We start from the raw sequence: 17,481 nt of genomic DNA on the forward strand, positions 1-17,481 counted from the left end.
CGACTGATTAATTTTATATATAATTGTATCATTCTGTTGTTAATAGATGGTGATACTCCAATCGGAGACAGAATCTCCTCCCACTCCTCGTCCTGCGTATTAGGGATGAGTCGTTCCCACTTTCTCTTGATAGAACTTATGGCAGATTCTGCTCCTGCTGACAGCATGTATGTGTATAAAGAGGAGATGAGACCCTGAGGGCCCTGCGATTTAAGGATTCCTATCGGAGGTAGAGATGAAATAGTACGGCCTACACCCTTACATCTCACATGCGATTGAAGAGCTGATCCCGGTTGTAAATAGCGGAAAAATTGGGATCTTGGGATATCATGCCTGACCTGTAATTGCTCAAAAGACTTTAAGGTCCCCTGTTCATATAAGTCTCCCATCGAAGAGACGTCATGCTGAATCCAAAATTCAGTGGATGGGTGGTTTAGCAATTCTGGAAAATAATCATTATTCCACAGGGGCATTTCGGCTATAAAATCTTTAAACCCAGTCACTTTCTTGATTTGCCTCCATGTTAATCGTGCCAATCGGAGCAGGGCAGCAGACGAGGGGCACCAGTTCTTTCTAACTCAAGGAAACCCAGTGAGCAATCCGTCTGTGCAGCATGAAGCAGGTGACTTTCAGAGTTGGGAATGTAGCTACCCGGCATCCAGTTACTTAAAGCGTTAGCTTGCCCAGCCAAATAATACAGGAAAAAATCTGGTAGCGCCGCTCCACCTCCCTTTTTAGGTCTTTGTAAGGTGGCCAATTTAAGTTTGGGCCTAGTTTTCCCCCATATAAAAGACGTGATCTGGGAGTTGAGATTCACAAAGAAAGATTTGGGCACCATCACTGCACTGTGCTGAAGGGAGCAGCTTAGCTTGGGAAGTAATATCATTTTAATCAAGTTAATGCGCCCGGCTACAGACAATGGAAGTTTGCTCCAGGATGCAAATTTAACTTTAACTAGTTCCAGCAGTGGGTGGATATTAAGTTGTGAATCAAACGCACTATCACGGGATATATAGACACTCAGATATTTAAAATTAGATACAATAGACAGTGAGGAGAGAGCCTCTAGCTGCGGCATCGGGGCATGAGAAAGGGGTAACAAGGCCGACTTCTCCAAACTTATATATCGGCCTGAATATTTGCTGAATCTGTCTATTTGGGCTATCACTTGCGGCAAAGTTTCTTCCGCTTCATCCATGAATACCACCATATCATCAGCGTATAGACCTATAGTGTCCACCCGACCCGCTACATCAATTCCCTTAATGCCAGGGGAAGACCTTATACGTATTGCCAGTGCCTCAATTGCAAGAGCGAAGAGGGCGGGGGAGAGAGGGCAGCCTTGACGAGTCCCCCTATGTAATGGAAAAGACTCAGATATAGAGTTATTTACTATGATACGGGCTTTGGGTTTCATATATAGTATTTTGATCCATTTTATAAATTTATCACCAAAGCCATATCTTTGCAAGCACGCGTAGAGAAAAGGCCACTCAAGAGAGTCAAGCCTTGGCGGCATCTAATGACGCCAATGCCCATTTGTTGTCAGGTATTAGGGAGCTATATTGGGCTATTGATTGGACCCGTCTGATATTAATGGAAGTGCTCTTACCAGGCATTAAACCCGTTTGATCAGGATGTACAAGATTCAGTATAATTGAGTTCAGCCTGGTAGCTAGGATCTAAGTAAAAATTTTATAGTCCACATTCACTAATGAAATAGGACGGTAAGATCCACATTCCAAGGGGTCCTTTCCCTCCTTCCTAAGATTTATGATATTGGCCTCATAAAAAGAATCAGACATAGACTTCCCTTCCCAAATTCCCCGAAATACCTTCACCAGATGTGGTATCAGTATATCCCGGTATTTCCTATACAATTCAATGGGGAACCCATCTGGTCCAGGGGCCTTCCCAGAAGCCATGTCCGTTATAGCATTTTCTATCTCTTCCGCGGTGAATGCAGCGTCCATAAGGGCTCGCTGTTCAGGATCTAATGTAGGGAATGTCACATCTGATAAATAATTTGGGATGCCTGAACTATCAAAGTCCCTTTTAGATTCATATAGTGACCTGTAATAGTCATAAAAACAACCAAGTATCTCCTCGGTCGAAGACACCAGTAAACCATCCGCCCTACGAATCTGCAGTATTGTATTGGAGGTATTGTGTTGGCGCACAAAATAGGCCAAACACTTACTTGCCTGGTTTCCCAGTTCAAAATAAGATTGACGGGTGAAGAATAGTTTAGGCTTAGATTTTGTGTCTATGTGCTGAGCGTACAGCCTCTGGGCAGCCAACCACTCGATCCTATTGCCACTAGTTTGGTTGGATATATATGTAGCCTCTGAGTCTTTCAATCGCCGCTCCATTTCCTCATCCTCCCTTGAGGTTACCCGCTTAATATAAGAGATCGTGGAGGACAGGCAACATCTCAAGTATGCCTTAAGGGCATCCCAAAATAAATTAATGTCTTGAGGTTCCGGATGAGACTCGCTGAAACAATGCAACTGATCGATCGTTCTATCGGGAGGACACTATTAACTTTAGCCAGAAAGGATTCAACTTCCAAACTATCCTGTTGTTTAATTGTCCATATTTAAGTTTAAGGATGACCGGGCTATGGTCTGAGATCCCCTTACTGCCATGCTCTGTTATCCACCACATCGCCAGACTGCTGGAACCAAATATGTAATCTATGCGCGACAGAGAGCGTTTAGTGGACGAGTGACAGGTATGTTCTCAACTCAGGGTGACTCATTCTCCACAGATCCAGCAACCCGCCCTCCCCCATAAATGGTGACAGCGAAGTTGTAGTCAGTGAAGAGGCCCCCCAGTCATTCCATCATCCAGTCTCAATTTATCAAGGCAATTGTTCATAACCATATTGAAATCTCCCATACAAATAACATCCGCATCTGGATAATCCAGGGCAAAACTCATTGCCCTCTGAAGAAGGGACATACTAGCCGGGGGGGGGTTATAGACACATAGGATTACATATTCCCTGGCATTTATCAGTGTATGCACAAAAACAAAGCGACCTTCAGGATCCCTCCGAGTCTTCCTAGCTTCCCATCTAACGTCTCTATATACCAACAATGAAACCCCTCTCGAGTAGCTGGTATGGAATGCGTGAACAGACCATTGTACCCAAGGCTTCTGCACATACCGAACTGTATCCCTGGTCATGTGCGTCTCCACCAAGGCCACAATGTGGGGGTGATAATGTCTGACCTGCGAGAAAACCTTAATCTTTTTCCGGGGAGTTTTTGTACCCCTCACATTTCATGTCATACATATCAACTCAGACCCCATGTTTTACTCTGCTGAATATGGGGCACATCATTACCCAGGCAAAATTTAGAGACATCACCTAAAGATGAAAATTGTCGTTGGCTGCGAATCTTACCTAAAAAACATATAGAACCAGAACAAACAAAGTAAATAAACAACAAACAGTATGGGAGCAGAGTCCTGTACTCCCGTCATGAAGCAAACAAGGGGATACCATCACTGAGCACAGTGTCCGGTATTGTTGGCAATTGGACGCATTCGGATGGAGCTCCAATCAGACCATTGATGCAAAGGTATTGACTAGCAATATATGCACTAGGATTCCTTTGCAGCAGACCCTTTGTGGGACTGTAGCCACTCAGTCACCTCCACCGGATCCGTGAAAAACAGGGTGGAACCACTCGAAGCCGGGCCGGATAAATCATTGAGTACATAACATTCCTCGCCCGGAGGCTCTTTTTGACCTACATGAACTGTGCCCGTTGTTTCTGAAGTTCCATGGAGAAGTCAGGGAAAATCGAGATCGTGGCATTGTTGAACTTGATGGGGCTTTTCTGCCGTGCCAAATACAGAGCCACATCCCTGTCCCTGCAGTTAAGGAAATGTGCCAGAAAAGGTCTAGGTGGGGCTCCAGGAGGAAGAGGCCTAGTGGGGACTCTGTGGGCCCGCTCCACCGCAAATGTTGGAGAGAATTCGTCTCCCAAAGTAGTTTTGAGCCAATCTTCCAGAAATTGCTCCGGGTGTTGACCCTCCGAACGTTCTGGGAGCCCAATAATTCGGATATTATTCCGACGCATTCTGTTCTCCACGTCGTCCGCTTTTTACATTCATAGAGCCTGGCTCTTTCGTTAACTTGGCTTCCATAGGTGTGATGGTATCTTCTACCTGGGACACCCGTGTCTCCTCCGTAATGCGGCCCCTCATGGCTTGCATATCTTGTTGGAGGCGTCCCACCTCAGTGTGCACGTCCTCAATCTTCCCAGTCAGAGATGTCCTGGTTAAGGAGATGTCCTGCATCAGTTGTTCAGACGCCTGTTTAAGGGTTAACGCCTCTTGCTATCTCGCCTCCAGAAGAGCAGCTTTTACGCTGAGCCTGTGAGGGGTTATTTTTAAGGGGTCTTGAGATGTCAGAATGATCTAATCTAGCATATTCTTTCAGTCTTTCAGCTGCTCCTGACCCCTTAGAGCGGCTCATTTTAACAGCAATGTGGCACAGCTGGTTATTAAGAACCGTACACTGGAGACCTCTATTATAGGCGCAGCAGGGCTATTATACAGTGGTAGCAGAGCCCCAAAGGTGACACAGATCTGTAAGGCCACGCAGGGAAACAATGTCCGGCTCCAAGCAGCAAACAAGGGCCCTTATAACCCGGGGAGGGGGGGGGGGGGGAGACCACAGCGCCCCACAAGACAGCAGCCAGGAAGGGACCCAGGCCCTTAAAGTAATAGCACCAGCAGGCTAGGTGACGTAGCGAAGAGGAGGAACGCGGAGCCCAATCTTTCAGGGCACTCACTGCTTGTCCTCCACAGTCCTTGAAGGATATGTGCTCACCCGTCCTTAACCCTGCAGCAATGGGGACCAGCACCGCGTCTCACAGGCAGCGCGTGTGCTTCAAAGATGGCCGCTGCCTCTGCAGGCCCCGCCGGCCACCCCAGCTTTCAAATGCTGCCAGCTCACAGGAGCCCAGCAGCGCTCTCCCACGGGGGTCCAGGAGTGCCCGGAATCCAGGGGGTCCAGAGAAAGGCAGGTAAAGCGCGGTGGTGAGGGTCCACTGACCGGATAATGTCAGGATTCCAGGAGCTCCCTCTCAGAGCGCGTCCGTCTGCTGCCGCTACATAGCCACGCCCATCCAGGGAAGATACATTTTCTCCCAGCAGGATAAAGTTTGGACAGGATTTTCCCTAAAGTCAAGGACCTGTGATGATGTCACGTGATCAGCCCATGTGATGTGTACCTCACCTGTGGGTGGGGTTATGGGCTATGTAATGGAGGTTGGTGTTTGGCACATGGTGAGTGTGTGTGTAAGATATTAGGAACTTGGCTGGAGTTAGCCTGAATTTGTTTTGCTGGACCAACCATGCTCCAGAGCTTTAGCAGCCAGACTCAAAACAACCCGGGAATGGCACTTGGCAGACGCCGCTGATCGGGCAGCCAATTAAGCCCTTTCCATGCAAGGGTGAGTCTGAGACAAGTGGTTCTCCAAGCTGGAGTATATTTGTGTTTTTCTTTACTTTCTGTTAACCTGCTGTTTTAAAGTGACATTAAACCACTGAAGTTGGACTCTAAGGGTCCCGTCATATTTAGCGATACACCAGCGATGCCGACCACGATACGACCCGGTCAGGATCGCTGGTGCATCGCTAAATGGTCGCTAGTGAGCTGCCAAACGGGCAGATCTCACCAGCGACGTAGCAGCGGTCGTTACTTACCTGTCAGACGCGGCGATGAAGACGTCCACCCGCATCCACGCGTCGCTCGTTGGCGCCAGCAGGAAGCGGCCGACGAGAAACGGTCCAGGACGTTTTCGCGCGATCAGCGATAGCCAGCGGGGGAGTCGGTCGGAGGTAAGTATCACACATAGCGATATCGCTAGCAATATCGCTGCTGCGTCACAAAATCGGTGACGTTTTAGCGATATTGCTAGCGATATCGCTATGTGTGAAGCCCCCTTAAGCCTGTGTGTTGCCTCATTACTGCGGCCCTGCCACTGCCTACCAAAGCAAATCCCTACAGTGTGTATGTGTATATATAATATACACAGTACAGACCAAAAGTTTGGTCAAACCTTCTCATTCAAAGAGTTTTCTTTATTTTCATGACTATGAAAATTGTAGATTCACTCTGAAGGCATCAAAACTATGAATTAACACATGTGGAATTATATAATTAACAAAAAAGTGTGAAACAACTGAAAATATGTCTTATATTCTAGGTTCTTCAAAGTAGCCACCTTTTTGCTTTTATTACTGCTTTGCACACTCTTGGCATTCTCTTGATGAACTTCAAGAGGTAGTCACTGGAAATGGTCTTCCAACAGTCTCGAAGGAGTTCCCAGAGATGCTTAGCACTTGTTGGCACTTTTGCCTTCACTCTGCGGTCCAGCTCACCCCAAACCATCTTGATTGGGTTCAGGTCTGGTGACTGTGGAGGCCAGGTCATCTGGTGTAGCACCCCATCACTCTCCTTCTTGGTCAAATAGCCCTTACACGGCCTGGAGGTGTGTTTGGGGTCATTGTCCTGTTGAAAAATAAATGATGATCCAACTAAACGCAAACCGGATGGAATAGCATGCCGCTGCAAGATGCTGTGGTAGCCATGCTGGTTCAGTATGCATTCAATTTTGAATAAATCCCCCAACAGTGTCACCAGCAAAGCACCCCCACACCATCACACCTCCTCCTCCATGCTTCACGGTGGGAACCAGGCATGTAGAGTCCATCCGTTCACCTTTTCTGCGTCGCACAAAGACACGGTGGTTGGAACCAATGATCTCAAATTTGGACTCATCAGACCAAAGCACAGATTTCCACTGGCCTAATGTCCATTCCTTGTGTTCTTTAGCCCAAACAAGTCTCTTCTGCTTGTTGCCTGTCGTTAGCAGTGTGTTATAAATGGGTCACCGAGGAGGATGGCAGGAACAGGCTAAGCCACCAGAAAACCAGAGAGGTTGGTAACTAAGCGGATTGCAGGCCCCTGATCCTATCCACACAACTAGCAGTATCCGTGGAGCGTACCTACGATGCCCTAGATGCCTTGGCACAGCCGGAGAGCTAACTAAGCCTAAAGCAAGAAAGGTGAAATCTAAACTGCCCCGGAGAATACTCCAAAGGTATAGATAGCCCCCAAACATATATTGTTAGTGAGACAAGATGAAACACAAACGCAGGCAGAAAAATAGACTGAGCAAACGATGGGGCCCCAGCTGACTAGACAGGACAGGAAAGGAAAGACACTGTCTACAATCACGCAAAAACCCTGAAAAATCCAACATGTCTGATGTACAAAAAAAACACTGAAGTCGCATGACTTCGCCCCCACTATATCAGCACTCCGGTATGAACTGGAAGCAAAGCAAAAAAGACCAATATAACAGGGGACTGATCAAACTGACACAGGCTGTAACTTATGGAGCGGTGGTCCAGCACAGCCCCCAGAGGAGCAAGCTGAACCCGCACAACAAGCAGAGAGAGACAAAACCAGATCAGATGCAAAGGATTAGCAAATGGACCACTTAGCTGAACAATGCAGGATCAGGGCAGGAGACATGAGACCTCTGAATGCACAGGAAAGCAATCACCAGCAGTCTGCAGACATAAATACTCTAATCAGTAACCCCAGATCTCCAGTCGTCATCATCATCATCAGGTGGCAGACCTCTGTCAATCTGGCCAGTAACCACCGGAGGGAGCAGGGGGGGCTTCGGCTCAAATGTCTGAGCCAGGGAATTCACAACAGCAGTGGTTTCCTAGCAGCTATTTTACCATGAAGGCCTGCTGCACAAAGTCTCCTCTTAACAGTTGTTATAGAGATGTGTCTGCTGCTAGAACTCTGTGTGGCATTGACCTGGTCTCTAATCTGAGCTGCTGTTAACCTGTGATTTCTGAGGCTGGTGACTCGGATGAACTTATCCTCCGCAGCATAGGTGACTCTTGGTCTTCCTTTCCTAGGGTGGTCTTCATGTGAGCCAGTTTCTTTGTAGCGCTTGATGGTTTTTGCCAGTGCACTTGGACGCTTTCAAAGTTTTCCCAAATTTTCGGAATGATTGACCTTCATTTCTTGAAGTAATGATGGCCACTCGGTTTTCTTTACTTGGCTGCTTTTTTCTTGGCATAATACAAATTCTAACAGGCTATTCAGTAGGACTATCAGCTGTGTATCCACCAGACTTCTGCACAACACAACTGATGGTCCCAACCTCATTTATAAGGCAAGAAATCCCACTTATTAAACCTGACAGGGTGCACCTGTGAAGTGAAAACCATTTCCGGTGACTACCTCTTGAAGCTCATCAAGAGAATGCCAAGAGTGTTCAAAGCGGTAATCAAAGCAAAAGGTGGCTCCTTTGAAGAACCTAGAATATAAGACATATTTTCAGTTGTTTCACACTTTTTTGTTAATTATATAATTCCACATGTGTTAATTTATAGTTTTGATGCCTTCAGAGTAAATCTACAATTTTCATAGTCATGAAAATAAAGAAAACTCTTTGAATGAGAAGGTGTGTCCAAACTTTTGGTCTGTACTATATATATATATATATATATATATATATATATATATATATATATATATATATTATACACAGAAATATAAGCAGTTTAGGAAACTGTATTTTTCTTTCCAGCAGGGCAGTGGTTAAACACAAGCATAACCGAGAAGTATGGTAAATACAATCTGGTGTCCTTCCAGCAAGGCAATGACTAATCGCAGGAATGCAGTGAAGTTTAGACAAACTAAAGATACACTTTAAGATGTATTACATTGAGTGCAGAGGCAGTAGATAACACGCCATTCATAATAGGTGATGTCACAGCTCACCTTCACCTTATCTAGAGTTACAAAATCCATCCTTATAATAAAAGGATGTCCCATGCACGGCGGTCTTGGTGCCTGTTGTACTGGGGCGCTCCATTTTGGTTGGTATAGGTGGGTGCTGAACATGAGACCCCCCCGCCATAATAATGTACCAGAGAAGCATGGTGGCAACCCCAAGACGCTGGTTGTCGGCCTCCCTGCTAGGTGCGATGCAAATACATTGCTTCTGACCCAGGGCTCCTGGAAACAAATGCAAATAATGTGAATAATATAGTAAAACTCTTTTCTACCTGAGCAGAAAATAGTTGGGAGTCCTGACCGCAGCCTTTTCATTCCGGGCCTGTCACATTATAAATGTTTGTTCTCCCTCCCAGGTCTTTGTAAGAATCTTTCATTTTTTTTTTTTTTTTTTTTTTTCTGAGCTAATGTCTGTCTGTTCTCGAAGCATGTAATATATTCCTGGCGCGGCCATCTGGTGTGAGCTGCCGGCTAATATACCTTTATTTCCCTGTTCACTTGTCACTGACCAGTCCTTTAGAATGGAACAACTGGTCGCGTGCTGCGCTGCTTAACCCTTTTGGTTAAGGCCTAATATATTTATTTTTTTGGCCTTTTTTTTTTTTTTTTTTTCCTTTTTCTGTTTTTATTACTTTTTATACAACATAATTTTGGGATACAAAGTCCCAGTGAGTCCTGTCATTTCAGGTGACTTAAGACTAAAAGCCGTCATGTGTACGTAGCTGTCTGTGTGTACATGAGGGATGATATTTCTGGCCTCTATATGATTGTATCCTGCATTTTTTTCATTTTTTAAACCCCTTCGCAGGCTCAATCTTTAATTGTTAGTTGTCTCTGAGCTTGTTGGTAGAGGCTAGCTGCCATGATGTCTATCATACACACAAATGAGGGATTTTTGCTCAGTGTAGCGCATGTTAGGAGACAGCAACTGCATGGAGAACATTATACAGCATTAGTGAGCAGTGTAGCTGTTAATCCAGCTCTGGGGTAAAGTAAAACCTTTTTATTGCAAAGCCGCTGCACCGTCTGTGTGTGTCCGTGATTCTCTCTCGTTTTCAGCCTCCTCCTCCTCTCTGTAGATTTCTATATGCGGTTTGCATCTGATCTCTCAGTGAGCTGGCAGTCCAACTTGTTTTGAGAAAGATATACTTTTAGTTTGCTTTATTTATTTTTTAAGATTGAGTCAGTAAAGGGATATTCCCATCTTCAAGATGCTATCTCAATAGGTAGTAGGTGTAATAATAAAAATATTAGCAATGAAATTAAAAATGTAGTCTAGTTCTTCTGATTTGCTATGTCGTAGACTCGCAGGGCATTGCAGTAGCTAAGATATCCATGGTTATATGACCACTCATATAGTGACAGTTAGCTTTTACTGGCTGTACCCATGGATACCTGTCACTGTCACTGTACCTGTCACTTAGTGGTCATAACCATGGATACCTACTGCAATGCCCTGCATATTGGGTAATCAACATAGCAAATCAGAAGAACTATATTACATTTTTAATTTGTAGATATTGTCTATTATTTTTATTGCATCTATTATATAGTGACATAGGATCTTGGAGATGGAAATATACCCCCTTTTAATTCATAAAGCAGACGAGAGAAGTGGCTCAAAAGTGGAGAAAGAAGCAGATTTCTTGTTTCCGCCAACTTTACGATATATATGAACAGGGAGAAGCCATGACACATACACAGTAAAGTATAGGGTGCATTGTTGGCCAAAAGAATGGGGAAAAATCCCTTGGAAATACTGACTCTTAATATATGAGTAAATGATCTCCCTGATATTGCCTTGGCTGCTCTCTGCAACTGCCCGTGGCTGGAGCTCGCTGCATTCAGATTTGTACTTCTCCCCCTAGTGGTGGCTAAAATCAGGCCAAGTGATATCTGTACGACGCAGTCTTGTGCCTATAGTTCAGCCCTGAGACAGTCGCTCATCATGTGCCTCTTTTCTTGCAGATTCCTCAGTGGTGCGCGGAGTTCTGCCTGTCTGCGCACAATCAGCACGGGACAGTGGTGTGCACTCAGGTGCAGCGACAGACCGCCGTTTGGCTGGCCATGAGGGTAGCGGACGAGCTGGATGTTAACATCGGACATGAAGTTGGCTATGTCGTGCCTTTCGAGAACTGTTGTACAAACGACACCATTCTCAGGTTTGTGCCCAGTTAATCTCCTACGGCTTTTATTCATCCTCTGCCCGCGCGGCTGCTTTCCCCCTTCAGCCTTTTGTCCAACGGGTCAGCGAAACGCAACGCCAGGAGTCTGTGACAAAGGAACTGAGAAAAAGCAAAGGAAGGGGTCACAAATCTCTCCGCAGGTTACGAGAAGTCAGATATCTCTATGGATCAGTTTCATTGTGTTGTTCTGATTCCTTTTTTTTTTTCCTTCTCAACGGGGAATTGTAGCGGCAGATGTTACACGTATCTGAAAAAGTCCTGGAAAAATCTAAAATGTATTTTTTTTTTTTTTTTTTTTTTTCCCCCTGAAAGCTTTTTAAAAGGAAATTAAATTATATATAATCATTTTTACTACTTAAAATGAAATAGTCGTACTTTTTTTTTTATTTATTTTTTTTTTAAATTCACCTTTCTGCACATACGGTAATTATGGGAAGAGTCGTCTTGCCTGCGCTTCTGTTTGCAGCTTTTAGGGATATGCTTTACAGCAGTCTCCACACACATACTGATTGGCCAAAATAATTACAAAAAGCGACTTGCCTAGCCCCGCTAAATCCCCAAATGCGCTGCTCATGTCTGGGCTGTGTGTGGACCGAGGCTCTGCACAACAGGCGCGATTTTAGTAATATCATACCGCCTGCTGCGCTGAGATTCCTCCGGACGGGCTGAATGGTGGAGAAGAGATCCGACGGCTCCCTGCTCCACCATTGTATTCATCTGTGGATGCAGATACTGTTCATCGCACATAAGTTTATATTATCCTCTCTTTTCTTTTTCTTTTTTTTTTTTTTTACCCCAAATGTCAATAAAATTTTAAAAATTACATTTTGCTCTTGCTGCATAACTACTCAGACTAATAAACTATATGTTTATACGGTAAATGATAAAAAGGGGAAGGGGGAAAAAAAAAAAAGAACCTCGTCCATTGGGCCCGCACGGCCCATGAACAATCGCACACAAATTTTGCAAAAAATCGGAATGATTTCATTCAATTTGACTCCGCTTTTATTGACTCGACTATATTTCCAGTTTCTGCTTTTTCCTGACTTGTTCTGTCATATTCATATCTTGCGGTGCTCATTATTATGCTTCATGCGCGGAGGAAAGATAAATGGTGACATTTAGGCAGCATCGGCTGCACACATTCACATAACATTTTCTTAATTTATCAAAGTCACTGAATAAGGTTATAGGTTGGATTGTCACAGCAATATGGCAGCGTTCAGAGCTCCAGATAGAGAGAGAGAGAGAGAATATATATTTATCATCTGTGTATAGTCGGCGTGGGTGTTATATATGTGAGCGCACAGCAGGAGACGTACTGACATCCACGAGTCCCAGACATGTGGGCTTCTTGGCACGGAAAGTTTTTGTTAAACTCTTATTGCCGTTCCTGTGTTTTTTTTATGGGGTGGCAGGGAAGATGGTAGTGGGACCTTACTCTCCCTTTCACTTTGGGCCTGGTGAAGCTGTTGGGCTTACTAGGTTATGTATATTAATAAGCACCACCAGTCTGGAGCAGCTCCCTCTGAGAATTGTTTCTAGTGCTGAGCAATGTCTGGAACTTATTTGGGTTCCTTCTTAGAAGAGAAAATTACAAAAACTTATACTTGCAGGCAGCGGTCTGGAAACTGGAAGTTTTAGGACAATAAATGCAGAGGGACATGATGACTTAAAAAATGTGGAGGCTCACCTACAAGATTGAGTTTTTTGAGGCATTTACATTTTTTTTTATTTTTTTTTTCAAGCAGAAACTGTTACAGGAAACACTTCTCCATTTTTTGGAGGAGTCTTTGGATATGTCACAAGATGTCTTTCAGGTGAAATCCACCTGAAAAAGTGTCACAAAAAGTGCCCCATAAAATGAGCATAGTACCCAGCGATGTCAAAACCACATTACTGTATATGTGTTCTGGCTTATGCCACGGAAACCCTGAAATGGTTAAAAGAAGTGACCTGCTCATTCTTCAGGTGGCTTCCTAGTGGAAGGTGACCTCATAGTAAAGAGTAAGGTGCCACAATTTTTGTTGTCGTAATTACAAGAATACATCACCAAACCACCATTGTTGTATTAATACATAACCAGAACCAAATTTTGAGTATTTCAGAATGATTTGGAGAGTTTCTGCTACACAATAAAAACAGTGTAAACACACACTAACTTAAACTGATTTTTTTTTTTTTTTTTTGAGCAGAAACTTGCCAAATCATCCTCAAAATCTCAAATCCCTAAGCTTTGGCACTTCTTAAGTTTTAACACAGCCATGAAACACATTATGGATTGCTACATGCGTACAAGATCAGAACCCCTGTCAGTACATGAATGCAGCATCCGAACCACAGTCAGTACATGAATGCAGCGGCAGAATCACCGGCAGTACATGAATGCAGCATCCGAACCACAGTCAGTACATGAATGCAGCATCAGAACCACAGTCAGTACATGAATGCAGCATCAGAACCACCGTCAGTACATGAATGCAGCATCCGAACCACCGTCAGTTCATGAATGCAGCATCAGAACCACAGTCAGTACATGAACGCAGCATCAGAACCACCGTCAGTACATGAACGCAGCATCAGAACCACAGTCAGTACATGAACGCAGCATCAGAACCACAGTCAGTACATGAACGCAGCATCAGAACCACAGTCAGTACATGAACGCAGCATCAGAACCACAGTCAGTACATGAACGCAGCATCAGAACCACAGTCAGTACATGAACGCAGCATCAGAACCACAGTCAGTACATGAACGCAGCATCAGAACCACAGTCAGTACATGAATGCAGCATCAGAACCACAGTCAGTACATGAACGCAGCATCAGAAACACAGTCAGTACATGAACGCGGCATCCGAACCACCGTCAGTACATGAATACAGCGGCAGAACCACAGTCAGTACATGAAAGCAGCATCAGAACCACAGTCAGTACATGAACGCAGCATCAGAACCACAGTCAGTACATGAACGCAGCATCAGAACCACAGTCAGTACATGAATGCAGCATCAGAACCACAGTCAGTACATGAACGCAGCATCAGAACCACAGTCAGTACATGAACGCAGCATCCGAACCACCGTCAGTACATGAACGCAGCATCCGAACCACCGTCAGTACATGAATGCAGCGGCAGAACCACAGTCAGTACATGAATGCAGCGGCAGAACCACCGTCAGTTCATGAATGCAGCATCAGAACCACAGTCAGTACATGAACGCAGCATCAGAACCACAGTCAGTACATGAACGCAGCATCAGAACCACAGTCAGTACATGAACGCAGCATCAGAACCACAGTCAGTACATGAACGCAGCATCAGAACCACAGTCAGTACATGAATGCAGCATCAGAACCACAGTCAGTACATGAACGCAGCATCAGAAACACAGTCAGTACATGAACGCGGCATCCGAACCACCGTCAGTACATGAATACAGCGGCAGAACCACAGTCAGTACATGAAAGCAGCATCAGAACCACAGTCAGTACATGAACGCAGCATCAGAACCACAGTCAGTACATGAACGCAGCATCAGAACCACAGTCAGTACATGAATGCAGCATCAGAACCACAGTCAGTACATGAACGCAGCATCAGAACCACAGTCAGTACATGAACGCAGCATCCGAACCACCGTCAGTACATGAACGCAGCATCCGAACCACCGTCAGTACATGAATGCAGCGGCAGAACCACAGTCAGTACATGAATGCAGCGGCAGAACCACCGTCAGTTCATGAATGCAGCATCAGAACCACCGTCAGTACATGAACGCAGCATCAGAACCACCGTCAGTACATGAACGCAGCATCCGAACCACCGTCAGTACATGAACGCAGCATCCGAACCACCGTCAGTACATGAACGCAGCATCCGAACCACCGTCAGTACATGAATGCAGCGGCAGAACCACCGTCAGTTCATGAATGCAGCATCAGAACCACAGTCAGTACATGAATGCAGCGGCAGAACCACAGTCAGTACATGAATGCAGCGGCAGAACCACAGTCAGTACATGAATGCAGCATCAGAACCACAGTCAGTACATGAATGCAGCGGCAGAACCACAGTCAGTACATGAATGCAGCGGCAGAACCACAGTCAGTACATGAATGCAGCGGCAGAACCACAGTCAGTACATGAATGCAGCGGCAGAACCACAGTCAGTACATGAATGCAGCGGCAGAACCACAGTCAGTACATGAATGCAGCATCAGAACCACAGTCAGTACATGAATGCAGCATCAGAACCACAGTCAGTACATGAATGCAGCGGCAGAACCACCGTCAGTACATGAATGCAGCGGCAGAACCACCATCATGGCATTAAAAAACATATTAGCCCAAAGACCTTATGCATGAAGGTCAAACTTCAAATGGCATAAACAAACACAGACTGGATTGGAGTCAAGAAGTGTAAACGGAGAATAATAAGGGTGTGTGCACACGCTGCGGATTCTGCTGCGGATCCGCAGCAGTTTTTGCTGCGGTGTACAGTAGCATTCTAACCTATGGGGAAAAAAAACCGCAGTGCAGACGCTGCAGAATTTTCCGCGCGGATTTGCTGCGGTTTGAAAACCGCAGAAAGAATTGACATGTCAATTCTTTCTGCGGATTCCGCTGCGGTTTGCCATCTCCTCCATTGTGGAGATGAAAAACAGCAGGGCAAAACCGCAGGTAAAACCACAGGTCTTTTGACCTGCAGATTTACCTACGGATTTTACAAAACCCGCGCGGCCAAATCCGCACCCCAATCTGCAGCGTGTGCACATGCCCTAAGGGTATGTGCACACTTTGCAGTTTCTGCTGCGTTTCCGCAGCGTTTTTGGTTCTGCAGAAACGCAGCAGATTCTGCTGCGTTGTACAGTACTTTTATTTCCTATTGAAATAAAAAAAAAAAAAGCTGTGCACATGCTGCGTTTTTTTCCGCGGCTGTTTTCAAAACGCAGCATGTCAATTGTTTGGTGCAGAAACGCTGCAGTTTTACACCTCATCCATTATGAGGTGCAAAACCGCAGATAAACCGCAGGTCTTTGTCCTGCGGATTTACCTGCGGTTTTCTCTACAAAATCTGCAGAGACAAAAAACTATGTGTGCACATAGCCTAAAACCAATTCTTTGTTTCATTTTAAATGTACCATTTATAATAATAAAGTGCCTAATGTCAAAAGAGGACACAGCAGCATGTATAAATTACAAATTCAAATTTTATATATATATATATATATATATATATATATATATATATATATATATATATATATATATATACTCACTGGCCACTTTATTAGGTACACCATGCTAGTAAGGGGTTGGACCCCCTTTTGCCTTCAGAACTGCCTCAATTCTTCGTGGCAGAGATTCAACAAGGTGCTGGAAGCATTCCTCAGAGATTTTGGACCATATTGACATGATGGCATCACACAGTTGGCGCAGATTTGTCGGCTGCACATCCCTGATGCGAATCTCCCGTTCCACCACATCCCAAAGATGCTCTATTGGATTGAGATCTGGTGACTGAGGAGGCCATTTGAGTACAGTAAACTCATTGTCATGTTCAAGAAACCAATCTGAGATGATTCGAGCTTTATGACATGGCGCATTATCCTGCTGAAAGTAGCCATCAGATGTTGGGTACATTGTGGTCATAAAGGGATGGACATGGTCAGCAACAATACTCAGGTAGGCTGTGGCGTTGCAACGATGCTCAATTGGTACCAAGGGGCCCAAAGAGTGCCAAGAAAAAATTCCCCACACCATGACACCACCACCACCAGCCTGAACCGTTGATACAAGGCTGGATGGATCCATGCTTTCATGTTGTTTACGCCAAATTCTGACCCTACCATCCGAATGTCGCAGCAGAAATCGAGACTCATCAGACCAGGCAACGTTTTTCCAATCTTCTACTGTCCAATTTCGATGAGCTTGTGCAAATTGTAGCCTCAGTTTCCTGTTCTTAGCTGAGAGGAGTGGTACCCGGTGTGGTCTTCTGCTGCTGTAGCCCATCTGCCTCAAAGTTCGACGCACTGTGCGTTCAGAGATGCTCTTCTGCCTACCTTGGTTGTAACGGGTGGCAATTTGAGTCACTGTTGCCTTTCTATCAGCTCGAACCAGTCTGCCCATTCTCCTCTGACCTCTGGCATCAACATGGCATTTCCGGCCACAGAACTGCCGCTCACTGGATTTTTTTTCTTTTTCGGACCATTCTCTGTAAACCCTAGAGATGGTTGTGCGTGAAAATCCCAGTAGATCAGCAGTTTCTGAAATACTCAGACCAGCCCTTCTGGCACCAACAATCATGCCACGTTCAAAGGCACTCAAATCACCTTTCTTCCCCATACTGATGCTCGGTTTGAACTGCAGGAGATTGTCTTGACCATGTCTACATGCCTAAATGCACTGAGTTGCCGCCATGTGATTGGCTGATTAGAA

The 17,481-nt window shown here is 45.1% G+C and overlaps 1 protein-coding gene across 4 annotated transcripts in view; it reads left to right on the plus strand.

Annotated features, from left to right (window-relative positions):
* Positions 1 to 17,481, plus strand: part of DHX32 (DEAH-box helicase 32 (putative)) — a 98,087-nt gene that overhangs the window by 22,599 nt on the left and 58,007 nt on the right. For all 4 annotated transcript variants that reach the window (XM_073552761.1, XM_073552760.1, XM_073552763.1 and 1 more), the window contains one exon: positions 10,820 to 11,013. In XM_073552761.1, the coding sequence (XP_073408862.1) occupies positions 10,820 to 11,013 (194 nt within the window). The remainder of the gene's footprint in view (positions 1 to 10,819; positions 11,014 to 17,481) is intronic.

The sequence above is a fragment of the Dendrobates tinctorius genome, unplaced genomic scaffold (genome assembly GCF_039654945.1).
Source record: "Dendrobates tinctorius isolate UK_male_01 unplaced genomic scaffold, ASM3965494v1 ptg000196l, whole genome shotgun sequence".
Lineage (NCBI taxonomy): Eukaryota > Metazoa > Chordata > Amphibia > Anura > Dendrobatidae > Dendrobates > Dendrobates tinctorius.